The sequence below is a fragment of the Pseudopodoces humilis genome, chromosome 16, assembly GCF_049639895.1.
Source record: "Pseudopodoces humilis isolate 2021_Gansu_Grassland_sample_001 chromosome 16, ASM4963989v1, whole genome shotgun sequence".
Classification (NCBI taxonomy): domain Eukaryota; kingdom Metazoa; phylum Chordata; class Aves; order Passeriformes; family Paridae; genus Pseudopodoces; species Pseudopodoces humilis.
The window spans coordinates 10215937-10243526 of record NC_142215.1 but is presented as its reverse complement, the minus strand read 5'-3'; the positions used below and the strand labels follow the sequence as shown (position 1 = coordinate 10243526).

At 37.4% G+C, this 27590-nt stretch overlaps 1 protein-coding gene across 3 annotated transcripts; it reads left to right on the top strand.

Moving 5' to 3' along the window:
* The first annotated feature begins 1626 nt into the window (after nucleotides 1–1626).
* On the top strand, nucleotides 1627–16430 carry DTWD1 (DTW motif tRNA-uridine aminocarboxypropyltransferase 1). Of its 3 annotated transcripts, XM_014251040.2 has the most exons (8): nucleotides 1688–1739; nucleotides 3759–3813; nucleotides 4133–4411; nucleotides 5356–5499; nucleotides 6351–6624; nucleotides 10331–10556; nucleotides 10798–10882; nucleotides 16239–16430. In XM_014251040.2, exons 2-8 carry the CDS (start codon nucleotides 3796–3798, stop codon nucleotides 16428–16430), a joined length of 1218 nt encoding a protein of 405 aa, XP_014106515.2. In that variant the 5' UTR covers nucleotides 1688–1739; nucleotides 3759–3795. The 3 variants fall into 3 exon arrangements, with proteins under 3 accessions (XP_087919517.1, XP_014106515.2, XP_087919519.1); XM_088063391.1 differs by lacking the exon at nucleotides 3759–3813 and having other exon boundaries at nucleotides 1627–1739; XM_088063393.1 differs by lacking the exon at nucleotides 16239–16430 and having other exon boundaries at nucleotides 1695–1739; nucleotides 10331–11136.
* The last annotated feature ends 11160 nt before the right edge of the window (nucleotides 16431–27590 follow it).

Below are 27590 nucleotides of genomic sequence, written 5' to 3'. Positions count from 1 at the left end.
GGGAAAAAGTTCTGGTTCAAAGCTCAAAAGAGCAAATTTTCTGGTTTCAAAGATTCAAGTAAATCAATACTTGCAAATAATGTAGGCAGGTCAAAAGGAATGTCCTGCTTCTTCCAAAAAGAATGTCATTCTGACAAATCACTGGTAATCACTGGTAATCACATTATACTGAATTCTTCAACAAACCAGAAAGGCATATATAGTCAAAGATTTCCTTACTAGTGTAAGAAAAGAGAGAAAGGAAAAAAATCAGAAGCAACTATTCTCCCTTTCATCACCCTCAGAACCTTTTGCCTCAGGGTTCAAAACTTTCTCTTATGTTAGTAATGGCATGGCCTGATAAAATCTTTTAAACAAAGCTTGATTCAGTATCACTCAACCAGTTCCAACCACAGAAAATTGCTGTACAGCAGGCACACATTTTCCTCCATGGTATAGCTTTAAGAAAAATGAAAGCTAACAGCAGTGAGGCTGCTCTCTTCAAGGTTTGCTATTTCTACAAAGCTCTTTTGCAGTGCCCAAGGGTCTTGGAAATACAATCTACACTCCTTTCTCAATATGGAAATGTTTGCTAAGCTCAAATACTTGCTCAGCACCTGACTCCTACATGTTAATTTCTCCATGCACATGGGTACTTAAAACAATAAGCCAATTGGACTCACCAATTCTTCAAAAATAAAAGGAGGCTTTTGTATTTTATGTTGATAGACATCAAGAATTGTTCTACCCAAATGTCTTTTAAAAACCTCTAAGATAACGTATATTAGCAAATATTTAAACTTTAGAAAGTAAAACTGACAGTCAAAGCTCTTAGTATTGCATAAAGTTCACTGCAGGTTTTTCCAAAACACAAAATACTACACATGTAGTTAAGAAACATACTAAATAGGTAAAAGATATGTAAAGGTACTTAATCACAAAGACAGAACTTCCACTTCCTTCTCATTACCTCCGCAATATCATACTATTGTTATTCATGTACTTCTAAAAAGCACACTAAGAAAAAGTGACAAATCTGCCACTATTCTCATGTACTCAGTATTACAAGCTGGAAGCTCTGTGAAGATTGCAGCTAGCCGAAGTTCACCCTAAAGGCTGAATATTGAGCAAACATTACAGTGGAGCAGCATCCTCAACCAGGCCAAGGAACCCCACAGAAGAGATCCCATGTTCCCTTTAGAGAGCTGCAAAACAAGCAGAGAGGAATGCAGCAGTACAATTCTTCCAGTCAATAAATATGTTCTAAGGATACTACTGGGCGCCGGGAAAAATACAGGGTAAAAAAAAAACCAAACCAAAAAACAAACAAACAAACAAACAAAAAACACCAAAAAAAACCCCTGATCTATCTTTCCTGGAGTTCTCATGGGAGCCAAAGCCTCAGCCTGACACCCCAGCGGTTTCCAGGCGGTGCCACCTCACAGAGGCGACAGCGCTGGGCACGGCACCCAAGGCAGTAAACACCTGGCGCGGGCCCAGCTGGGAACGGCGGGATTCTCCCCCGCTGCCCAGGTAGCTGGAAGCGGTTTTAGGCCAGGTTTTTGTGACACAAAACTCGGAACAGCCCATGCAGGGCGTGAGGCTCGCAGCCAAACACAGACACCTCGGCCAGAGGCGGCCCAGCAGGAGCCGCACTCAGCCCAGGGCCGCTTCCGTTCCCCGCCTCCCCGCCGCTGCCGAGCCCGGCACTTTCGTTCCGGGCCGTGCGAGGGCCGCGCGGGAGCCGCGCCGGGCGGCGGGTGAGGAGCGGCCAGCGCGGGGGGGCCGGAGCCGGGCGATGAGCTCCGCGGCAGGAGAGAGGAGGCAGCAGCGCCGGGGGGGCCGCGCTCTGCGCGGGGCGGGCTCGGGCGGCCCGCGGTAGGAAGCGGTTTTGCTCCTACAGGGCCTTGGTGCCGCTGCGGCGGCTGGACGGGGCCGTCCGGACGCGGCCGAGCGGCAGAACCGCGCTGTTATTCCGGTGGCAGAGGCAGCGGCCGAAGGCCGTGCCCGCCCTGCGCTATCTCCGCCCGCAGAAGCTGCGAGCGCGGCGCTCCGGAGCCGGCCTGCGCTCACCGCGCTGGGCTGACAGCGGGCAGCGGCACAGAGGGAGCTTACGGCACCCCCGTGAGCTTTACACAACCCCCGACATGGGCCGGCCGGCCTTCTGAGTTGTCCTAGAATTGCAGCTGGAGTGTGGAGGGTACCCTCCATCGGCAGTGATTTATCAGGGGTTTGGAGATGAGGTGCAGACGGATTTGTTATTTAGTCTTAAAGATACGTGTCTGAAGTGAGATTTGGGTCTTAGAACTGTAGTCTGTCATTTTCTGCAGTGTACTGTTCTCTATGGATAGTGCTGCAGCCTGGGCACAGCTATTATTTTGAGGCCACAGCGTATCCCTTGTCAGTATCGATAACAAAAGTGCTTCAGGGTGTCACCGTTGAGCGCCACAGAGTGCAAGCGTTACACTGAAAAGAATCAGTTTGCAGGCTGGGAATGCATGTCCAATTCCAGGGCCTCTCGCCCGCTGCTTCCTGAGGAAACTTGATAATAGTACAGGTTACTCTGAGATGTAAAGTATACTTGCTTTATTTCAGAGAAACATGAAAGCGAATCGAAAATGAATAGAAAATTTGTATGCGTATTATATTTTGCGTTTATTTGCACGGACATCCTTGACCTTTCAAAAGTTACACCTGGCAGAGGGGAAAGGATCATAGCATGCATGAATACTTAATTTAACCAGAAAATAACAGTTTTTTCTGGGATTGATTTTAATTTTGTGTTGGAAACTTAGCTGAGTTTTTTGATTTTATTTACATGCTTAATTTTGGATTACATTTCAGGATTTACTGTTTGTTGGTTTTTGTTAAACATTGTTGTACTTTATTAGGAACGGTTATAAGCACAACACTGACTCCCTTAGCTTCATTGTCCAAGAGAGCAAAGTTTATTATTCTTAATCTTCTTTTAGACACATGTTTGAGAAGGTCCGAGAGGTAAAACTCTCATTGGTCATTAAAGCAACACATCCACCATCATTGGTTAAGTGGAACACTACCCCTTGACTGTTTCCTGCTAAGATTGTTGTCCTTTACCAAGGACTGTTTGGATTCTTTCTCGTTCTTTCTCGTGCTTTCTCAAGCCAGACTGAGAGACTAAGCTCCCTGCTTACTTTTTGCATTTAGCATCCATAAAACATGACTTTGCTACATCATTTGATAAGTGTGATCCTTGACATGAAAAAGTAAACCTAAATTAGCTGAAAGTAAATACTGAGAATAACTTCATTGCAAGTGATGCAGCACAAAGTGCCAAAGGCAGTTTGTAACTACTGCAGGCTGTGCAGACTGCTGGCTGGGGGCTGCTCTGAGGATGAGAGAGCACAGCTAAGTCTGTCTGCCCTGGGGTGGGCACACGGTCATATTTCTTATGTCTTGCTCACAATACATGGTGACAATTCTGTGTCAGCTGCAGAGCAACAGGACAACAGCTGTCCTGAAGAAAGCCTGAAAAAAAATCCATCAGTGGTACTAAATAAACACAAACTTGCAGAAGTCTATACTGGGTCACCACTTACTATCTGGTACATGGGGCAGCAAAGCCCTCTTCTAGCTGTTACTTTTCTGCCTCAAGCTCTTCTGGAAAATTTCTTCTATTTCACAAAGTTCTAGCTAAGAGGGATTTCATTCGTTATTTGGTTGGCCCCACACAATAAATTTTAGGATGGAGATCTAAATTTGCACAATTAACTTTTGTCTGACGAATTTCTATCCTGTAGGCATATAATTTCTTGTCAGTAGTCATGCTGGAGACTAATGGGATTGCTCATCCAGGTAAATGCTGCTTACCAGTGTTTTCATAAACTTTTAGACACAGATCTTAACAGAGAAATAATAGACTTCTGCAGGAGTTAAGTGAGTGGGATAATGAATGCGCATCTGTGAATTAAGGGTACAGATCTCTGGTTCTTTCCAGCTGTTTATCTCATACTCTCCTGAAATCTCCTGAATCGGATTATTTTATTATTCTTTCTGTTGTAGGAAATACCTTCTTTGATTAGATCTTTTTGTTAAATGAGATAATACAGAATAATTTCTACCAGATTAGTTCATAAAATTGGATTTTTATTTAAGAACATTTTGTCTGTTTCAGCTAACCATGTCCTTAAATTCATCTACCCTTTTAAATGAAGAAAACACTCAAGGAGTAAAAAGAAATAGTGAGTGTTTGGAAAGTGTACTGCAGACTCCATCATCGTTTCAAGATAATCCACTTCAACAATTACAGTTAGCATCGCAGGAAGTACTGGAAAAGGCAAAAAAGAGTGGGAGATCGAAATGCCCCCGATGCAATAGTTCAAGGATGTTTTATTGTTATACATGCTTTGTTCCTGTTGAAACTGTCCCTACCAAAGAAATTCCAACTGTGAAGGTTAATATTTTTTAATAATTTTTTATAACATCTTTTGGGTTTTAGTTACTGTGGACAGAGAATTAGTCCATCTGCAGCTATTTCTTTTCTGACTCATTCTTTACAGGCATTCATCTTGAACATAGCTATAAGTATGAATAAACTATAGTTAGATAAAATTACTGTTCTTACTTGAGGAATTACATGTACAAACACTGAAAATGTTCCAATACTCACATAAACATTTATGTATCTTGTAGATGAGAATATAGGCTGAAGTCACTCAGCTTCTCATGCAACTATATTTTCACTTAGTTGTTGAAAGATTCTTTATGGTGTTCTTGCACATTCTTCAGTTTCTAACAGCTCTGGCTAGGACACATTATATTGTGAATAAAAAATTTGTCCATAACCAAGGGTGAATTTTACATGAAATGTAAAAGACATTCCTATATGTCATGGTTCTATAATTCCAATAACTACTCTTAAAATATAAATAGTGTAATGCCTTTCAGCTAAGATACTTGGGGAAACTATCAGAGAGGACTAAGACATTTTGGAAAATCAGTTAGGATCTAAGATGCATTTTGAAGACACTGGAGTTTGAAAGCATCATGAAAATACTTTAGAAGTACTTTGGAATTTTCACCTAGTAAACTTAGGTGTATTTTCATTGAAATAGCCATTTTCACAGTTGGGTAAATACCTAATAGCGATAAGTATTCATATTTAGAACCATTATATTGCTGAAATTAAGATCATCATTGCTTACACAGGTATTTGCAAAAATTGAATGTAAAAGCTGCTTCTTCTAACTTGTCTCTAGTTTAGCTCTAAACCTATCAAAAAATATCAGATATTTTAATTACATGCCCATAGGAATTCCTCACAAATTTTGAGTAAGTTTTTGTACAGATGTTCATAAATATGATGATAAGTACTGTTTTTTTCTTCTTTTGCTCTAGTTACCTTTGAAGATTGACATTATTAAACACCCAAATGAAACAGATGGCAAAAGCACTGCTGTGCATGCTAAGCTCCTGGCACCTGATGATGTTACAATTTATAAATACCCTTGCATTCCAGAATATGAAGAGAAGAGACATGAAGTAAGAGATTCTCTAGAGATAGCCAGGCTTTATGCTGGGGAGGTGCAGCTTCCTCCTGCAGTGGTAGTGCCCTGCTGGAAGAAAATCACTGTTCCATTAGTGCAGTCCATCCTGTGCTCTCTCAAAGCTTAGCTCCGCAAACACGGAGTTCTGCACTGTAACCTTTTCTCCAGTGCTGAGAAAGACTGCAGCACTATTTAACCACCTTGAATTTTCTATGTTCATCACCTCACATAATGGAAATTGGATTTACTGTGTATCTGAAGAAATATTTTGCCTATAAACAAAAGTATGGAGCAAGTTAAACAGCAGTTGAATGTTGTGCTCATATTTAGCAGCTGCAGTATTTAAACCTCCTTAAAATTTTTAACATCCACTATGACAGAGGAAAACAACTAAAATGCAACTCTTGTCTCTCATAGCATAGAGCACAAAAAAGTGAGCTATGAACATGTATATGTTCATTTAAATGGTAAGCTATTTTTTTTGCCCTCCTGCCCCATATACTGCAGTGACAAGTGACATTTGAACTTCCTCAGGGCTGACACCATTGTCTTGGCTGAAAAATCTTTTTATACAGAAGTGTTAAGAGTTAGTAGAGTGCAGTAGAGAGTAGCATGGAAGTAACATTAAATAAAAATTTCTGTTAATGATCTCAATTCTTTAACATGTTTTTAACATGGATTTAACACTATATTGGACAACAGAATATGTTTAAGAGATACTGTTTCATCTTGTCCTGGCTTAAATGTTTACAGACAAGGTAGAAAATTTCTGCTCTTTAGTACAACAAATCCTGTTGTTTTATTAGATTTTATTGACACTCAAATCTCTTTGTTTTCTTCATTCAGATAGCACTTATATTTCCTGGCCCAAATTCAGTTTCAGTAAAAGATATTACTTTCCATCTCCAAAAGTACACCAAGAAAGGTGTCTGTGCTAGTGATGATGACTGTTCCAGAGAGCCACTTCTTAAACAAGCAAAAATAGAACCTGAAGAAGAAAAGAATCCAGATGACTGCATCTCAAGCAGCAGGAGTGAAGGCACTAGACTGAAGAAGATAATATTTATTGACAGTACCTGGAATCAAACTAACAAGATAATAACTGATGAACGACTTCAAGGTAAAAAAATACAAGTTGATACTGAGATGTTATTGCTGCAGAAATGATTAAGGGATGTATGACTATAACAGACCTCATTATGATGTAAGCTTATGTGCACCCTATATCTGAGTGCATATGAAGAATTCAGCAGCCTGTTCCAGGGCTGTAGAATACTTCCTGAGCCAGACTCTGTTACTTTTCATGACATATAATTTATTTTGCAAAAAGATAATACTAGTACTAAGAACGCATTTATATCTATTTGTCTCACTTCTCTATTGGAGCAAATTTCCACAGTCTCAGAGAAGGGGATCTGTCACATTAGGCAGTGAACAGACTGAACTACAAAACAGTAGTTTTAATGGCCTCTGAAGGAAGCCAGGAAGATTCCTTTGCAGATGGCTGCTCTGCTTTCCAGAGACTCAAAGGACCATTTGTGTACATGTTGGTGGCAGACAGGCCCCAAGAAGGTAAATGAGGAATTTAGGAGGTTCAGCACAGGTTTGTCCTGGCTTGGGTTCTCTTTCTCCTGAAGTTGTTAATGGACATTTCCATGAGCTCACTACTCCAGACAAAAAGGGAAGGGCTGCTTGCCCTCCACACCCTTCCAACTCTGAAAGCAGGAACTGGTAGTTCTGCAAAAAGTTTTGTCTTAGGTTCTTTACAAGAAGTTTACATTTAAGTCTTCTAATTAAAACCACAAAAGACAAAACAATTTAGCAATAGCATTCCATTTCCTTTGAGATGAATAGGAGTTTGAAAATAGTTTTATTAGTGCAAAAAGTGCACTTAGCTGGAAGGCAGGTTGTTAAGTTTCTATGCAATATATATATACACACATATATACTACTACTGATTCTCACTGTATCCTACAAGGAATTTCACAGACTTTCTTACATGGAAGATGAATGTTGCCTTGCTGTCTAGTCAGTTTATTAAAGAATCTTACATGTTAGTATGATGTATTGGCTAATTAAAATCCTGTTATAAGTATTTAGTTTAACACAAAACATACTCTATTAGCTACATTGAAGTATTACTGCAAAGATCAGAGGAATTGCATGTTTCAAGTTAATGTTAGGCATTTGAAACTTCTTTTAAGAGGATGAATTCAAGGAAAGTAACAGGCAGCCAGGGGAACTGAAAATTTCCACGGAAGCCTATGCATATATCAAAAAGTCATAATTGGTGTTACTTTGGAACTCTTAAATGGTTTCCAGTTTCCCCATGACAATGCTGATTTGGTGGACTGCTCTCTCATTTCTAGAACATCTCAGTTCCAGCTGTTTTGCAGCCCCCTGGGTTTCTGAGCACCTTTCAGGATTGCTGTGAGATTTAATAGCATCATGCAAGTCACAGAATTTTAACCATGCACACATTGGATGTAACAGTGTGCATAGACCGTGCATGTATTGCTTTCCTTAGTACTTGTCATAAAGAATATAAATTGCACTAATTCCCCTTTTAGAGATTGCAGTTTTCACTTCCAAGATGAATGGGACAGAGTTTCTTTAGGCATAAACTGATGACATTTTTATGTTGTACATACGTGAAAAATGGAGAACTGTTTTAATTTTTTAGTTCAATTACAAATGAAGTCATCATCCAACAAAATATTCATCATATGCTACAGTTCAAAAAGGAGTGTTCATAATTCCAAATAAAAAGTAATTGCCATACTTATTAAGTTACAAGAAATACTGAATGAAAACATTAATGAAGCCAAGAAAATGTAAAGAAAAGCGTTGTGTTTTGTAAGCCTATATTTATATAGACAATAAATCTAGTAAAGTGTGCTGCAAGAGAAAGCAAATGAGTATATCAGTCTTAAAATAAGCTGAGAGTACTTGGACAAAAAAATTCTATATCTTGGAAAAGTGCTTAATATATCTTTAGAAAACAAAATTAAATCAGTTAAAGACAAGAAATATATGAGAGTTGGTAATGCCTAGGATTGAGTACTTCATTAAAAGTGATCCCTAGATCAGAAAACAAACAGTTGAATTTAATGCTAATGATGACTTTTGCACGAGTGATGAAGCTTATTGGTAATATCACCATGATTGTTAAAGAAACTGACTGCTTTGTTTTTTTCCTGTAAGTTTGAACTGCTTTCAGATATTTTATTAGCTGATACATTAGTACTGTGGGGTTTCATATGAACAGTGCATGTTTGTAAGCAAACATTGCCTTTGGCTGTATACAGATACAATACAGATGAAACACTCTCAGTAACCTTTTATCCTTAACCCCCTCTGGTTTTATATTTTTTTTATGAAATGTCCTAAAATCTTGTGTTTGAAAGTAACTGATACTGCACTTGTGGTAAGTGAACTTTTGTTTGTATTCAAACCACAACTATGGGAGATTCCACTGGAGGAATCATCCCTGAGTTTTACTTCACTGCTTTTAAGGTGGAAGCACTGCTGGATTTGATGGAAGTTTTCACTTTGGTTAGGGATGAGAATTCAAGTGTTGAAAACCCTTGAGGGCAATAAGCTTAATGCCGTTTCCTACTGCTATTTTAATTTTCACATGTGTAGGATTATTAGAGGTAAGAATTAGACTATGCTATTTTGAGGCTTTGGTTCTGAAATGCCAATAATAACATTTAAATTCAGGGACAGATTCTCCCATTCAGGTTTTTTTTTTTAAATGCTGTAATTAAGATTTCTTCTACAATGCAGGATACCATACATTCCTAACTATAAAGCAAACAACTAAATCCCTCTTGCAATTACACTGAAAAGAATTAAACACAGTTTGTAGGTTAAAAGTGTAGAATTACAAGTGCTGGGCTCTAGCCTGAATTTGGACTTTACTGAAGCTTTGCTGTCCATAACTTCCAAGCAATTCTTAGACCATACAGGTTTTTGTAATGTTACCTGTACTAAACTGTCCCATGAGACAGAGTATCAGATTGTGATAAAAAGGTAACTTTACAATCTGCTTCTGATACTGTTGACCCCATTCTTCATGATCCAACTGCCCATCCTGTTTACAAAGTGATAGCACATTAAGGTGGTTTCAGTTTTGAATAGTTTGTGCATCTTAGGAAACATAAAAAGCAAGATATGTGTTTAAAATTCATTGGAATAATAGAATAGTTACAGAGACTATAAGTAGATTAAAGATTTTCTTGTGCCATACAGACACCTCTTTCATCTTATGTGGGAACGCTTTTAGTATCTAATAAATTTAATTAAGAGATGCTGTCATACTTCAGTAATTTCAATTATTTAACAAGCATAAATGAAAAGTTCCTGGCTCTTGAAAGTAGTCCTCACTTCAGCAACACTAACAGTCTGAGGGATTCTGTTTTACACTTGAAAAGTATAAACTTTGCAAAAGATGAAATAATAATTTTATGAACATTGATGAGTCTTCGTAGGTGTGGGTTGCACCCTTGCCATGTGAAGCGACTGCAGTTTATTGAGGGGTGTGTGGCTGTTTAATGAAAGGATTACCTGTAATTAATTGCAGATATGAAGATTGTAACCTAGGACTTAGAGCACTTCATCAAATTCCAAAGTGGTCCAAAAGGAGGATAAAATTACTGCATCAGTTTCACAGATGAAAAATGGAGGTACAGAAAGAGAAATTTTTTTTCATGCAGGCACTGAGCAGGCTAGCAAGCAAAGTCAGAAAACAAAACTTAAGTCTTGTTTAACATTCTGGACACCAATCCACATTGTCTAATCTGGGTCATCTTTTTCCTTGACAGGGTTACTGCAAATTGAGTTGAAGACAAGGAAAACTTGCTTTTGGCGTCATCAGAAGGGAAAACCAGATACATACCTTTCCACAATAGAAGCAATTTATTATTTCCTTGTGGACTATCATCAGGAGATTTTGAAAGAGAGCTACAAAGGACAATATGATAATCTGCTCTTTTTCTTTTCATTTATGTACACATTGATTAAAGATGCCAAGTGTTGTGTGGGAAAAGAGTAAGCTTTCTGTCTGTTGGTGCATGACACTACTTTTTTTTTTTGTAATAATAAACTTCACAAACATAACTGGGATTTTTTTTGGAAACAGACTGTACCCTAAATAAATGTCCAGAAGTGAGCTGCAGACCTCATCCTGCATGCTTGAGATTGTAGAACTGCTCAGATGAGCAGTCTGATTAGAGATACTTATTTGAAAACAGTTACATTTTGCTAAATATTGCTGTACTTCAACCTACAGGCCTGATGTGCTCACTGTGATGAGATTTCCTGAGATGGGAGTGGAGGACTTGACCCCTCTTGCCATAAGAAGTGATCTCTTAACTGTAAGAAGGAATTAGCATGCTGGCTTTTCTTGTTACTAATACTTACATCAGATGTTTTCTTTGTGGTTTACACAGCAATACTGATTTCACTTTCATGGCATCAAAGGCTTACTGAAATGAGCAGATGGTGTTTAGTTGCTGAGGAGAGTGGCAGCAATACAGAATGAAAGAGCACATTAATTAAATATGAATTATATACCTTCAAGATTAATTCTGGAAAATTATTCTAGTAATAAAAAAGTGGCCTCTTTAAACACTGTTATACAGCGTATTATTCCTATAGTACCATTCATGTACTTTTATATTAGGATTATTCTCAACTTCTTGGGTATGTTTAGACTAATTCAAACGAACTTAATTAAGTGTTTATTACTGTTATATAATATCATTATTTGGGGGAGCACCAACCTAACAAATGTCACTATGGCATATTGTAGATAACAAAAATAAAAGATGGTGGTTCTGACCACAACATTTTTGACAAGGCTTCCTTATATTAGGCAGGCTGTGAATCTGCTCGTTTTTCCTTTTGCAGTAAAGGGGCAGTTTAGACCAGTATAAGTGTTTGTGCTGATGGGAGTTTTGTCATAGGTGTAGCACTGCTGTCAGAGTCACCATGTTTGAATGTAGTTTTGCCAAGCTATACCAGCTACACCAGCCAGTGCTGGCAGAGGTAATAGACCTGAGCTACAACTTTAGAGCAGAGTTATATGAATATATTTCATATAATACATTAATAAAACTTATATTCCTAAGGTAGAAAAAATGTTTAATTTGAGGTACAATATAAGATGGATAAATATTTCTGAATATTCTCAGAAATGTCTCAGAAAAAAATACATTTTTTCAAAGCGACAGACTGAAAAATTGCAATAGATTATTTTTTAAGTAAAACATCCCAGTTTTTGTTATCACTTGTAGCATACTCTTTAGGAGGGTACTCACACACCCTGGTGTGTGAAACAGCATCTTGGAAAATACTTCAAGAAAATGGTTTTATGCTTACACAGCAATCCATCCAGGCTCAAACAGCCGGTTTGTATACTGCATTTTTAATGCTTCAAGATACTGAAATCTTAATATTGCTTCAAACACAAGATACAAATATACTCTCTTACATCATACTTCATATTTGAATGCTTATCTGCACAAGTGCATATAAAAGTGCATTTCAGTGGACAACAAAAATATATCCCCATTTGCAGAACAAAATGCTGATTATGTTATGTGAGTGCACATGAAATGTGCATGAACTATAACAGCACCACAGGAAACACAGGCTTGAAGTCAGAATGAGAGATAATTTTTCTGTCTACCTACATATTGAGTTCATGTGCCAAGCAGTGAGAAAAATCAGCAGTCATGTCTCAATGCTATTGAAACAACACTGCCTATTCCTTTGGTTCTTATTGTTATTGAGAGGTTATTTTGACTTTTTAAAATTATTAATGTTATTTCCTTTGGTATGAATTTTGATAGTCTTTTGACATTTCCATCTGTTCTGGTATTTCCTAAACAATGATTTTTGTAATTATTTTTTTTAAATCACACAAGTATAATATCTTGAGAAGGAAACTTTCACCCACTTTAAACAAACAAAAATAAAATGAACCCACTGACCTAATGTTTTACAAGAACCAGAGAGAAAAATCTGGGGGGAGAGGAGAAGTTACTTCCAAGACACATTTCCCTGAAAACATGTTTTTTATTTAAGAAGCAGAGGTCAGATAAAAGCTTGTATAAGCTGTTCTTTGTTACTTTTGGAAAATAGTTTCATAAGGTGAAAAATTGTTTCCAAATTTAAGTTTTGTATTCCTTACTTTATTTGAACAATGGGAATTAAGAACTTTTTCCAAAAGAAAGTTAGTTTTAACTCTAAGATGAAATTAATGTACAGAAAGGATTTTAAATCTGGCACACTGTGTCCAGGAATTGGGTTCAGATTCTTTTTCTTCCAGTGCAACCTCAGTGTAATGCAAGAGTAATTTGTTATACCAAGGGACAGAGGCACACCTAATATCTGTAATTGGTTATGGTCTGTTGCAATTCCTCTGATAACCTTTTATGGGGGCAGGAAGGAGGTTGTCACTTCTGCTGCAAATCTGTCCTGTCTGAGCAGGAGATGTAGTTGCCCCTTCTCTAATATATATAAAAATATTTACATCCTCTATTTAATTTTTATATTGGTATAAGCCAAACAAAGTCATCCATCTCACACTGAAAGCATCTCAGTACCACTGATACATTTCCCCAGCTTTGAGACTGAAGAAAAATTTTGTTCCACTAAATGAAAGCAATCAAGTGGTTAATCCTTTCAAGTGCAATTAGCAGCACTGACCTCCCTGTTCTTTAAATTGAGGGTCATGGGGAGGTAAAGGCCAGTTCTGGGCCTTTTCTTTCATATCAGAATTCTCCTTCACTATCTCTTCTGTTTCCAAAAACATCAGAGACCAAGAGGGAAAAACAGGCTTCTGCTTCCATTAGCAGTAACTTAAACAGCCATAAGTTAAAGGGGGAGGAAAAGGAAGAGCATCTCTATCTCCTCTCACAATAGAAGACATCTGGCCTCCCGTGGGGAGGCCCCAGATAACAAAGAACCTGTCAGTGCAAACCTCCACGATGTGTTCAGAGAACCATTTTACCTGCAGTCTGGCTCATTCATTTCCTGCCACTGAAGCCATCTGCTTTTGCTTATTGTGGGTATTTTTGTTCTTTGTTTGGCCAGGAGCATGAAGAGGCTTCACTTTAGCATGCCTGTAAGCTTGGTCAGAGGGAGTATATAATCCTTTTCTCAAAATGAATAAGAGGGAGCTGCTGCAAAAAATAATTCCTTTCCTGGAAGGCAGCAGAAATGTCATCCAAGCCAAGGTTGAATAAAGGGTCATGTCAGTGCATGGGGTAAAGATACATTGATATTGAAAAGAGATGCCAACTTGGAATCTACAGCACAACCTCCCAAAGCACTTGTAATATTACCTGATTTAATTCCTTTGCTACTGCTTCTTGCAATTTTTGAGTCCATCTGGTTTTCCACATAGTCTTCAGGTCCAACTGCAAAGTAACACAAGGATCTGTTCTTACCTTTCCTTCTCACTGTGTTTCAGTACTTTGCCTGAATGTGTTAAAAATCAGTCTACATAAGTGATGGTTATAGCATACTTCTATAAAATGTAATATGATATGAAAATCCATCCTACCTCTACCTTCAAAAGTGCCAAGAGAAGGAGGGAGGAAGGGAAACTTCCTATTAATTTCCTATCATTTACTATAATGCAGTTAATACACTCCCAGGTGCCATTAACTCATGTCTCAGAGTATTCTGGGACACAAAAGTTAATGGATTGCAGCACAATTACACCAGGAAAGCTTTCCCACCAAGATCAAAATATGTGGCAGTTAAACTCCTGATCTACTGATAGCAGAATATGAGGTCACCTACTAGGTACTGAAGAACTCAACATAGTTCCTAAACTGTTATTCCTTGACTTGAGGGTCACCATTTTAGTAAAATCCCAATGCTGTCATTAAGAATGTTAATTGTGACTGATCAAACTTAGTAATATCAACATTTAAAGGAAGTGTTTATATGAAAAATCTTATCACATTCTTCCTGTTGGCCTGTTGGGAAAGATAACACATATCTGCCATTTTATGTATTCAGAAGAGAAATGAGATGCTGTCAAATTTTGATAGTATATCATATTAAAGTAAAATTACTCATAGTGGTGTGATTTCTTCACCCTATCTGCCAGAAATAAATTCAAATAATTCTGAAGTTTCAGAGTAAGAGATGGGAACTAGTTCTCTAATGCAAAACAGACAGCAGACTGTATTTTCACCTCATGGAAAGTGGAAATTTTTGTCTAACTTTAGCAATGCTGGTGCGGTTGCCACATGATTTTACTGCTGACTTCTCAGACCACTGATGTTGCAATAGGATGTTTAGAAACGTACCACAGAAGAGTGAACAGAAGAGAATGTGCTCCACCAACATACCCCAGACTGAGTCTGGCTCCTTCTCTGATCCTGTGCACTGTGATTCCCTTACCTGTAAAAGTAATTTCTGCCTCTGAATAAAAATGTCTATCTGTGAAGCTGGGCTCATAAGCCAGTTTAACTGGCATGAAATCTAAAAGCTTTAGTACAATTTCTGAAATTATTTGCTTTGGAGATGGATACTAATAATAGAAGAGAATCAAACTCCTTTAAATTTAAGAAAGCATCCTTTTGTCCTTTCTACAGAAGACCAACACTTTGTGTTCCAGCAAAAGAAGTTTGCTCAAGCTGAAACTCAGCCTTCATTTCATTTCCTAATGTTAAATAAAAATTCTGTATTAAAAGAATATCGTAATGTTTTATTTCTTTCAAAAATTATTTTTGAGGTTTCGGTTTCATGACTAAATTGCTTGCCAAATGCAGCATGAATTTCAGCTGACCTGAAACTGCATTTTCTAGTGATTAGTCTATGCAGCTGAAACATGCAGTATCGTTTTTCTGTTCACAGCTTTCTTTGGGCAGAATCAATGCTACAGTCCTTTTTTCATGTTTACAGCAGAAAAAGAAGGAACTTGGTACAGCTTCAATTGTCAGAAGTGTCATGTAGCACACCTCAGTCTACTTGAAGCAGTTGGATGACGTTACTTTGTCTTTTAACCTCACACGCATCTGAGTGTGGTTACAATATTGGCTTTGATCTCTATACCTGTTTTCAATACCTTAATTCTTGGTTAAGAATACAAAAGTGCTTGCACTTTATTCTATCATGACTGTGTTGGCAAAAAAATATAACAAAGAAACCTTTACATCATCAAAAGCATCCTCTTTTCTTTGAATATGGCTTACTTTTTCTGGGAATCTGGTTTAAAATCCATCCTGAAGCAGCTGCCAGGGAATTGGCCAACAAAGTTATAGCGTCAACCTCTTGAATGCAGAATGCTCTCTAAGGTAGGCATGGTTGAGTTGATTTTCCTCATTCAAAAAGAATTCATTGAAAAAATAATGAAGTAAGAAACAAACAAAAAAAAAGCTTGAATTTTTTGAAGCCCATGAAAACGAACACAGTAGATTCAAGCAATCACTGTAACATGCAATATTTCAGCTGTTCCAACATACGGATGGTCTGATGGCAATGGTCAGGATTTGGTTTTCTAGGCCTCTGCAAAGTTCTGCCCTCTCGATATAGGCAGTGGTCATTTTCAGCTAAACATGTGCCTGTTTATTCATCTTTGAGGCAATGATTTAGAAAAGACATTTCTTGTTTATATATGTTGGCACTTTTCTTGTAAGAAATTAATATATCATAACTAACTCTGTACTAAACTGTCACTGTCTTTCAATACCTTGTTTTGTTTTTCAGAGTTCCAGTATTGGCATGCTACTGATAACAGAATTGGGATCTTCCTGTGCTGCTGAGTTTACTGTGTCATTTGTACCAGTGAACAGAGCCAAGTCTGTATCTCAGACAAAAAGGAAATATATTACAAAATATGTTATTATGAAAGGAAAAGCCACTGCTTCAAGTTATCAAGACAACACCAAAGCACATTAATCAAGCATACAATAAATGATGACAGTTTGTTGTTTCATCTGAATGAAAAAATTAAATCCATCTGTTGGTGTTCAAACCTTGAATCCAATCTTGGCAGTTCCATGTGCTAATGAAAACTATTAAAAAATTTTCATGCATTCTCTATGCAAGATATCATAAAAATAAATACTTTAAGACTTAAGAGGCAGTGTTACGCAAGGCTGTGGTGAGGTCACTAAATAGAGCACATGTGTGGGATCTGAGGGTGACGTGCATTATGTTATACCACATTGAGCATTTCAACACTGCTCACTTACAGGCCAAACCTCCAGTATCTGTTCTGATCAGAACCTCAGTTCCATGGCTCTGCATGTAAGAAGCACTGCATTTACACCCAATCCATTGGTAGCACTATGAAGTAACATTTTAGTAGTTCAAGAGATTCCACCACTTAAGATAGTAGAACACAGCTCGAAAAACTGCTTCTAATTCCTAAAACCCCTAGCCATGCTGGTCATGAAAGGTATATTTCTAGAGTAACACTATTGATAAAAATACAGGGTTTATGTTAGAGCTTTAGCACCAGCAGTATCAAATAGATTTCCCTTGTCTTCCTTGTGCTCATTGAATCCTTCAAGGAACACTTAATAGGCTTGTGAAATATCTGCACAAGCAGCACTAATCCCTCTGCCCAACATACTTACCTATATGCCTACCAATTTTCATTTTTTTTTCAAAGTTGTTTGCAGTTTGCCCAGTAAAGTCAAGCTTAATTGTCTGTACATCTGTTTGGTCTCCTAGAGTTTGTATTAAAATCAGCACCATGTTAGAGCTTCCATTTCTCTTGACCTTTCTAACTACAGGGCTGGCTATTCCTCCCAGGAGCCTGGCAACCAAAGAATGCTTGGCTGTACCATTTTTCTATCTTCTGCAACAGCCCTCCAAGTGACTGAGGGGCATGAGCCAAAGGAATTTAGTGTACTGTTACATGGTGAGCAACATTCAGGTCTAGGGCTACCATAGGTCTACTCTGAACACAGAAGGGAATAAGAACAGTCAAATACAGAAATGTCTGATTTCCCTGCTGTTTCCAAGTTCCTAAAGTGCATGCAAATGTAATGTCAACAAACTTACAGCATCAAATATATCAACACAAGCAGATTATCCTCATTGCCAGCAATGAAGATATACCTGTTTCAGATGTTTATGAAACACAGATACATAATATTGTTTTTCCAATCTGAGTTTATAGGATAAACAGTGAGTCAAACATTTCAAGATTGTCAGCTGAAAACATTTGACATCATGAAAACATTGAGTCTTCTAGAAGCAGTAAATTCAAGATCCCATGGTACTAAACTTAGCTTGTAAATCTTCCTTTATGAGCTATCTCCTGCATAGTTGCTTAGAACAAAACCATCTAGTTTGACTCCCATCCATTAAAGCTGGGTCCAGCAAAGTAAAGCAGCTCTAGTCCAGAGAAAGAAGTGAAGAATTCTGCAAAGGAAATATGGCTAGTGCAAGGCGATTCAAAGATCTGAAAAGGTGCTGTTGAAATTACCAGATCCCCACCTGTCAGTGGCCTACATTGTCTCTAGTTTTATAGTTGGCAGCCTCAGAAGGAAGTGAAAAGCGGAGGTAGTATAGAGCCATCTTTGCCTTTCCTCTTAATGCTGCAGCTCATCTCCAGAGAAATTATCATAGTTCTTAAAGCCTTCCTTACTTATTCAATGTTGAATATATTAGGAAATATTTGCCATCCTTACAAATTTAGGACTTATACATAAAAAAAAAAAATCCAAAAGAGACATTAAGTGAGTGAAAATTAAAACAAAAAATCATTAACACCCTAAATATTGAATTTTTAGTGTGTATATTTTTAACGATGTAGCACTCTACTTGAAATACACTATTTTATTACAAGTAAAGCCTCTGACCCTTCAAAAAATTAATTATTTAATCTTCAGGGGAAGAGTATATCAACATCTCGAATAATAACCAATTTCTAGGACTTTGAGTGTTTTCTTTTGGATTTTTTTAGTGTGACTATACCAAATGAACTGCACTTAACATTACTTTCTACAGCAGCCTGCTTTGCTGGGGGAGGCACTTTGGCAATTCTCTTCTCTTTTTTCCATATCCCTCTCCTCTCAGAGGCCCCTCATCATGATGACCCATTCATTTGGCTAAGGGCTGCATGCAGCTGCCTCTGAAAGAAGCCAACTGTATTCTTGGGTCAGCTGGAGAAGCCGGCTTCATTCCAGCTGTAGGGATGTACAGCACCTCCAAGGCCTGTGACTTAGGGCACAGAAGACCCAGGCTTCCCCTGGGGTTTCAGCAGAGGTGCAGAACATTTCAGCTGGATACACAGCAAGTGCTCAATTGTTTCAGGCAATCCAGTGTACAAAAACTATTATATTCAAGGATTTTCTGCTACATATTTGGAACAATTGTCTTTTGTCCACATGCCTTCATAGGCATTTGCAATTTTTTATAATAAAAGAGGAATGATTAGCTGGCACATTTCAACTTAGCGACTTATACCGTACTGTGGATGGGATGCATGAAAATTGAATGTTTCCTAGTTTCCATTAATATTTTCCATGTATATTTATGCTACAGAAAGTAAACTGTCCTGAAACAACATGACACAAACTTTTTTGTTATTGTTGCAATTGAAAATGAATGTTGGCCAAAGCTTGCCATTCTTAGAGAAATCTCAGGCTGAATAGCTGATTACCCTGCATAAATCTTGGCAGTGCTGGGTTACCCATTTTTAGGAAAAGCAAGTTTGGGAGGGCTTTTTAATGAGAATTAACACAATGAGGGAAGCCCAGTAAAGTAACTTCAGTGACTTCATCTCACATTTCTTTGCTATAAACCAGTAAAATTCAAAGAGTAAAAAACCAAAACCAATTAGGTTTGTGACAAATTCTTTGTATTTCTACTATCCCCAGTCCTGCATTGAAGGCCTTCATTATTTTTTAAGCTGAGGGAAACTCCCCAAAGAGTTCACAGACATCAAGTGAGTTATTATTCATTAAGGTCTAATCATAAAGAACAGGACTGATTTACATTGGAGGTGGAATATACATCAACTGCAAAACCTCAAAATTTCATGATATGACAAATTGTGTAAACCTGATGAAATTAGTCTTAGAGCCTTGATTAACCCTTTTGCCTTATGCTGTATCATTAGAGAAGAATGAACACTGTAGTACTACCAAGATGTATGCTCTAAAGCTGACTTAATAATTTTAAGGATCTGTATTTATGGGCAAAACCAAGAAAGGAATGACTGCTAATATCAGATGAGATACAGGAGGCATATAGGGACAAAAAAGGTATTTAACAATTTTAGTATTTTGATTACAAGTGTGAATTGGAAAGATTCAAGGAAGCGGGAACAAGATTTTGACATGATTAATTTCAGTGAAGATATTATATTCAGAATTAATTCACTGAATTATATTCAGTGAATATTTCAGTGAAATAGTGAGTGTTACTCAAGACTTGAGGTATCTTGGAAAGCGTGCTATTGAGTAATTTGAACAGCAAATATCTGAATTCTCACCCAGGGTAATGATAGAATCAGACTCCTTTATCTCTTCAATAACTTGGTCTAATCCAGCTTCAGTGCAAGTTGCAACAATTTCCATAGGTTTCCTTCCTGCTGTAGATGCTGTGCCATATCCACCCAGAAGTGACATTTGGCAAAGATCAAGCCTAAATGTGAATATATTAAATGAGTATATTGGTCAAACCAACAGTTCCAAGTCCATTAAAAGAAACCCAAAATAAATAGTTCTTTTGTTCATTTGCTCTAAGTTCCCATGTAGTTTGTTTGGGAAGTCAGACTGCATTCTTTTTCAGCTCATTAAAGTTTACTTTAACAAGCTGCAAAGCTGATACAGAAATGGTTCAACAGTTCAATATTGCATTGCTTTTTTTTTTTTTTTTTTCCTTTTTTAAAGCTTGAGGATCCCACTTGGCATAAAAATTACATTTCAAACAGATTTTCAGATACGCTTTGGAGAAAACTTTGTTTTTCAGACATTTTTAAATGATTTCTCTTCTCCTCCCTAAACTACCTTAACATTTTTTTGCTAGTGAAACAAAGATGTTCTTTGTTTAAATAACATCTCCCATCTTGCATGTTATGAAACAGCACATTTCGCACTTCCTCAAAGCCAGTTGCTGGGTGAGATCTTTCAGTGAAGGCCATTTAGTGTTTTATAAAATATTAACTTACATGGCTAGTTTCACAAGTAAATCACATTGCTGTATTGTTTTTTCTAGTTGTTTTTAAAGTTCAGCTTCCAGATTTAGTGTATGAGGAACTGTTTACATACAGCAGGGCTAGAAGTCATGCAAAACTGCAAGTTCTCTTACAGCATAAGATCACCACCTCAATCAGAAGGAATCAGCTGCCTCAAGGCCACTGGTTTGTACTCCATGCCAACATGTGAGTGCCAGTGCCATACCCAGGGTATGACCAGCCAGAACTGAACTGACGCCACATTCACACTGCTCAGTGAAGTGCTATGCAGAAGTGCTTGGCTCTGGGTAAAGAAGCAACTAAAAAGGGTAAAAATGAGGAAGAGCTCTCCTAGCACATATATATTGCTTGCAATCCGTCAGTTGGCTGGATATCTCAACAGTGTTACACATCATGCAATCCAGACATATTTTGATTTCTTTGCTGTCACTGGCATTTTAGGAGGGTTTTTTGCCAAATTTTAATTCTAGAAAACCCACCAGACATCTATATCCCATTGTCATAACTTAATTTTTTTATACTAGCAGTATGAGCAAAATTCTGTCACATAGCCAGTCCAGTCATCCAATCTCCTGCAGCATCTTATGTTAAAAGTTTTCTGACTAGATGCTTTTTGTCTTTTTTCACACAGAAAAGAGGACAAACTAGTGGAATTTCCTTACCACACACATAACGCATGACAGGATAACTCCATCCAGAGGAACCAATCAAGACACCCAAAATTGTCAAGAAAACCTTCTGTGCACAAGGCTCGGCCAGAGTGACTGGTATTTGAGTAACAGGCATAGCTGCTCCACCTACAGCTGTCAGCCCCTGCAATCTAGTATAGTACCACATAAGGGAAATAAAAACTTAACTAATATCTCAAGAACATATATCATTCCTAAAATATTTACTAAATTAAAAAAAAGCAAATAAATGTTCATTTAATCACACAGTTAGAGGAAGATTGTTACCTATGACCTCCATTGGATTTGGTCATGTAAGTAAACATGCCTTTAGAATTTTTGCTCAAAGATTATACAGGCATAATAGGAGCTGAAATCATTTGTTACTTAGCAGGACAAGACCCTTACTCACTTATTTCTTTCCAAAACCCATCCACAATTACAGCAATGGCTAGGGTTACATATACATCTGACTAGATAAACGTCCACAGCTTATTTTACAGCACTGCCGCTGGCTAGAAAGCTTTGGATCTCTGCAGTGTGGTTTGTGGGATCCTACGAAGTCTTGCAGACTTGTTAAGGAATCTGCAGAGTGCTTTGTTGATTCCTCATAGTTTATGCCAATATTTTTTGTTGACATGCAAGACTCCCTTGTGGAGAGTACTCAGCAAGCGCTGGATGTGCGTGCAAAAAACTTATATTTGCAATGAAATGTCTCAAGAATTGCTCTCTGGAGACTTTCACCATAATTGAGGAGAATCCTGTAACACCAAGAGTGCATACTAATCCAGGGGTGCAGCTTGGATCATCCTAGCCATGGATGCTGTCAGCAAGCCAGCTAGTGCTGCCCAAGGAAGAAATGGTCCTGAGTTCAGCACACCTGGAAGGGAGTGTGGCTGCTCTAATGGTGTATTACCTTTAGCACTAAAATATTTTTAATGCTAAAGCACTAGAAATTAAAGCAGGGTATGGTACAGAATAAAAATACCAAAGATACTGGTCTTCTTGGTGATTAGTTTCCTTCGAAAGATCCACCAATTTCAGATAGAAGACAAAAAGTCAGGAATTTTTTTTGGAAGGAATTCTCAGGAATGGAAGTGCCCCAGTTCCTTTTCCTGTCACGGTCTGTGACTCCTTCTATCAGCCTTGTTAATTATGAGAAAACAAAGGCAATTTGATATGATTGCTTTGTAATATCAAATTGGACAGCAATTATGCAGAACATGAAATCTGAATAGCTGTATAACTTCACAGTAGGAGATAATTACTACTTAGGGACCTAAAAGATCTCTTACCACAATTCCTCTAGAAAACAGTTGCTCACATGAGTCTTAGGAATAAAGCTCTATGGAATCTAAGTCAGATTCTCAGTTAAACAAACACTGTTTAGCAAATTCAGGGAAAAAAAATCTTTGAGACCAACACCACCATCTCTCCTAATCAACACAAAAGGCAAAGTCACTAACCTCCTTTTCCTTGTGTTCCAGTCCTAACAAATCTGTTAAGCTAAATTGTGTAAGACTGTTTCCCTTGTAAAGGTCCTAAGGTAATTATGCCCTGACTCCTCCTAGGAGCCAACTGGATTTTGAGGAGAACAGAAAAGGGCCTCTAGTGAACTGCAATCTAAATTTTATATGACCAACTACAGTAAAGTACCCAGCAATTTTTTAAAAGTCACTAAAGAAGCACTGAAATTACACTCTACACCTATGGTGTCCAGATACACCACAACTTTGAGAACACTGGCAGAAGGGTGAACATCAAGGTGTGGATATTCAATTCCATACTTGGCAATTCATGTAAGAGTTGTGGCTGCCAAACCAACCAGACTGTGAAATGCAGCTACAGGCTGAGGAAGGTCAGAGATTTCAATTCATTTTGCAATGGTAAGACCTGCAAAATTAAATTATTTAGATCCAAAATGAAATATTACATTGTGTTTCATACTCAAAACATAAACAGACCATTGAGCAAGAAAGGACTGTTTACTTATGTTGTTTTCCTCTTCATACAATGAATTAGAAATATAATAGTTATAGGAAATTTTAACCTAATTTAAATCTTTTCCAAAAATACATTGCTAGAACATTTTGGGATGACAACTTGTAAGAAACAGAGCCAAAACAGCTCCTTTGAAGCCACTATTTCTCATGTATGGGAGAGTGTAGTGTGGATGTACCCACCAGAGTTTCCAAACACATTTTGCCTACAGAGAATCAAGGCAGGCAAAACAGCTCTGGATGCTTTTAAAAGACTGCCACAATCTAAGTGACAAACTGGCAGAGTAGTGCCTTCTCCTCTTCTCTCATACCAAGTTTCAGGCTCAACTTTTGAGAATTTCTATTGGCCTCCATAATATTGGATACAAAGTCCTCCTTAACAAATCGGCATTAAAGCTAATTTAAAATTTTCAAATATTTCTTTTCACTTAAATTTATTGTAATTTAGATCAACTGGAGCAGTTGGTAAATTCAAAAGAAGAAAATTGTTTCATATAAGAAAACAAATGGGAAGTTCCAAAAACATCTAACTAGATCAGTGCTTTTTTAAACACCAATTTTTCATTTCAGAACAATATTTAACTTGAGCAAAAGAAACTTTTTATCTGCAATTAAGATCTTTCACCCCTTAAGTAGAAGTGCCACCTTTAGGAATTGAATGTCTTCATAGTATACTATCTTCTCAAAGAACAGTAAATTAACCAATAACAAGGATGCTGTGGATTGAGCACATTTACCTTACAAGAAGTGCACATGCCCATTGTGTCACCCAGAGCCATGCCCAGAACTTCTGCTGAAGATTTCTGTGCTTCCACTGCTGCTTGCTCCTGATGCTTTGACACCTCAGTAATACCAGGGGTATTCCCAGTCCAGAAGTGTTCTGAGTAGACAGTCTTGCCATCTCTCCTGCACAGCACACAGCTGAGCTGAAACACATTAGGTGAAAAAACCAAACCACAAAAATCAAAGAAAAAAAATCAACCATTTAGTATTGATATACTTCGAACTATTTTATAATTGCCAGGAGGACTGAGAATAAATAGCTTGTCTTTAAAGATGAAAGATTTCTTCTTTGTTTTTCATTGCGAGTGAATATCCGTTTTTGATTATTAGACTTCTGCACATTCCTCTCTTAACATTTTCTGGTTTCTGTATTTTTTATGACACCAATTCAGCAAGCAACTATGAAACTAATTAGCATCCCAGCAATTCAGCTCCAGGATCCACTGACATATATTTGAGTACATGTTTTCAATTATCATCAACACTGATGTATTGTTTTCTAATATTAGTTTAAAATGCCTCAATTACTGCCTTAGTCTTTATGGTTTTCAGGCTTATTTCTTAATACTCTGCCATTACATAAAAATACTTAGCTTGAAAAATGAAAAAAATACCTTTGCTAGATTAGTGCTGCCCTGCACACATTTCAAAATGTTTTGGCCATTATATTCTTCATGGGTAAAATTTCTATAATTTATCAAGGTACATATGAAGCTCTGATTCTCTCACATTTTGATTTTAGATATTTTGATATAAAAAATTCTCTCAAATTCCTACATGAACTCATTTAGCAAACATGTCATCATCCATTTGATATTTGAAGAGCACATGGTGACAATTTTAAATTATAAACTGTCTTTTAATTTTTAACCTACATCACTGAATGAGTTGAAAGTATGATTGAAAACAATGTAGTCAGAAAAATCCATGATACTCAAATCATAACCATTCAACAGCATTCTTGGAACATTTGCAAAGGCCAAAGACCATATGTTGGCTGGTATCTGCAAGATATATTTATGGGCTTTTCAGGAGTCTAAGCCCAAAGGCTTCAAGCTGAGAGAAGGGAAACTGTCACACAAGGATGCGAACAATCCTGAGATGGAGCAAGTTTAGAGATATTGTACCCTGAGGAAATCTGGGGTTAAAGAGAGTACCTGTATGACTGTATCACTGTGGCTTTTACTATGGCCTGTGGAAAGGATGCAACACAAGCAATACAAATTTCCCAGAACACCTCTCAAGTACTCATTTGTAAGACAACTTAAAAAGAAAAAAGATAGCTTCAGTGATTTTTACACCTTATGTAACCTTCTGACAAGTTCCAGGACATGCATTAGATTTTTCCCCCAGTGACGGTACTGTTTGAAAAACTTTAAAGAATTTATGAAATTCAACACCTAATATCTTCCAGAGTAAGTGCTGAACAGTTTTCTAGGATGTTGGAAGCCTTAAGGACAGGTAAAAAACAATTCAGGTCTAATAACTATCAGATCGTTTTCTTCCCAAAATACTTCCTTTCTCTTTCTTTAGTAAAGATGAATGCCACTTATATTCTGTAATATGTAATAAGAATACATAATAATGTAATACAATACTGTAATAAGAAATATCTCTGATTTAATAAGTTTCAAACAACACATGCATCTGGATGTGGATTAAAAAATAGTAAAGAAATGCATCTGAGGGTGGTTTTAAAAATAGCAAATAAAGGTAATCATGGTCTCCTGATAAACTCTCAACTACCTAGATAGAGACTGGTACCTGAGCAAATGAATTAAGTTCTTCAATGAATGCTGCTGCTTTTGTAACTGACTGAACGTTTTTAGAACTTGAAATGCAAAGCTATTTTTCTTGAATGAAACATTGCACAGTCAAAGGAATATGCTCAAATAAGGACAGTACAAAACAAAAAGGCTATAAAATTGTTTCCCTGGCCCTCGGGATAACAGATCCCATGATCTAATGAAGAAGGATGACAAATATTTGTCCATATAAGTGAATGGTTTTCCTAGAGGTCTGTTTTTCAAGAGGGCCTGATTCTGCACATATGCCTTGTTACTCACTGCTTGTAGCACTAATATTTCATGCAGGATCCAGCTCTTTACTTGCTCATATTACCCATTTTGCTAGCCAAGACCACCCTCCTAGCTTTGGGTTACTTAGCTATTGAACAAATTCTACCTTTGTTTTACTTTGAGAGCTACAGAACTTCATGCTAAATTATGTTGTCTAATTTATCTGCTTTTCCCAGTCTTGTTTTGAAAACTACCCCATAAACTCTTTAATGTGTCAGTAGCCATTCATATTCCAATAAACAGAACCTATCCCATTGCTGTACATTCTATCTATTCCATAGGTTTCCCAGCTCTTTCTTTTCTGTAGTTCTGTAGTTTTCAGCAAACTGTCTCTACATGCAGTTTGGGGGAGCATTCTAGAGAAATGCTAGAATGAAATTTCTTATCTTTAATCAGTGAAAATATTAAATTATGATTCAGGGTGTCTTTTTTCACCACAAATTATGACTCAGAAACCAGCTAGATAGCTTATAAAAATATGCTCAAATAACAGACAGGTAACTGTGGAGCACTAATCAGCATGATTAACAAACCCATCCCCAGGTAAGATTCAATCTAGTAAGTTCATCAGCTGATGAAACATGCTCCTTGTTTGGGAGATGTATTCCTTTTTGGACTAATCAGGCAGAAAGGAGCTGGTCCTATGCAAAGGAAAAAGCAAAGGACACAGACAGACATACCTGAGGTTGCATCAAAATTTATCATCACTTCTCACTATTCCATTAATTCTCTTAAACATTTCCTTCTTTTGTCATCACTCCCAAAACTATGTATATTTACTGTAAGACAATGGGTATAAACATGAAGTTGATACTTTTTCTGTTTTGAGGTAGGAACTAAAATTGTAATCTCATTTGTAATTCATTTTGAAGAAGCCATTAACCTTGTTTTCATTTTCTATAGGTTCCTTTTTATGAACTCAAATCTGTCATAGTGAAGCATATGAGAGAAGAAGGCACCAGACAATTCACTTGGGAATAATAAATACAGTTTCTGGTATGAGAGGCAAAGGAAAGCCAGGTGTGACTTCCTGGGTAGTGTGATAACCACTATTCCAAGCAAGAATAAATCTGCTCACTATTTGATTAAAAAAAGGATTGGGAGAAACAAGCATCAGTCCTAAAATACCTGCCAAACCTATAAAGAAAAAAAACTATGCACTCAGAAGAGCAAAAAAGCACTTTTCTTTATTAATCATAAAACAAAAACTGGCATAGAACCCAAACCCTTCTTCCACAGAAGTTGTCACAGACACCCATGATAGCAGAAGGCATTTCCTGATCATAATTTTGCATGCATAACTTGCGTACATTGTTTTTGCCAGAAAACTAATTTTGGAATAATAGACTCAGCCAACATGAGAATGAAGTGTG

Coding starts and splice junctions, on each gene's coding strand:
- DTWD1 (XM_014251040.2), top strand. Junction 5,500..6,350: donor ATGAAGAGAAGAGACATGAA/GTAAGAGATTCT, acceptor TTCTTCATTCAG/ATAGCACTTATATTTCCTGG. Junction 10,557..10,797: donor AAGTGTTGTGTGGGAAAAGA/GTAAGCTTTCTG, acceptor TTCAACCTACAG/GCCTGATGTGCTCACTGTGA.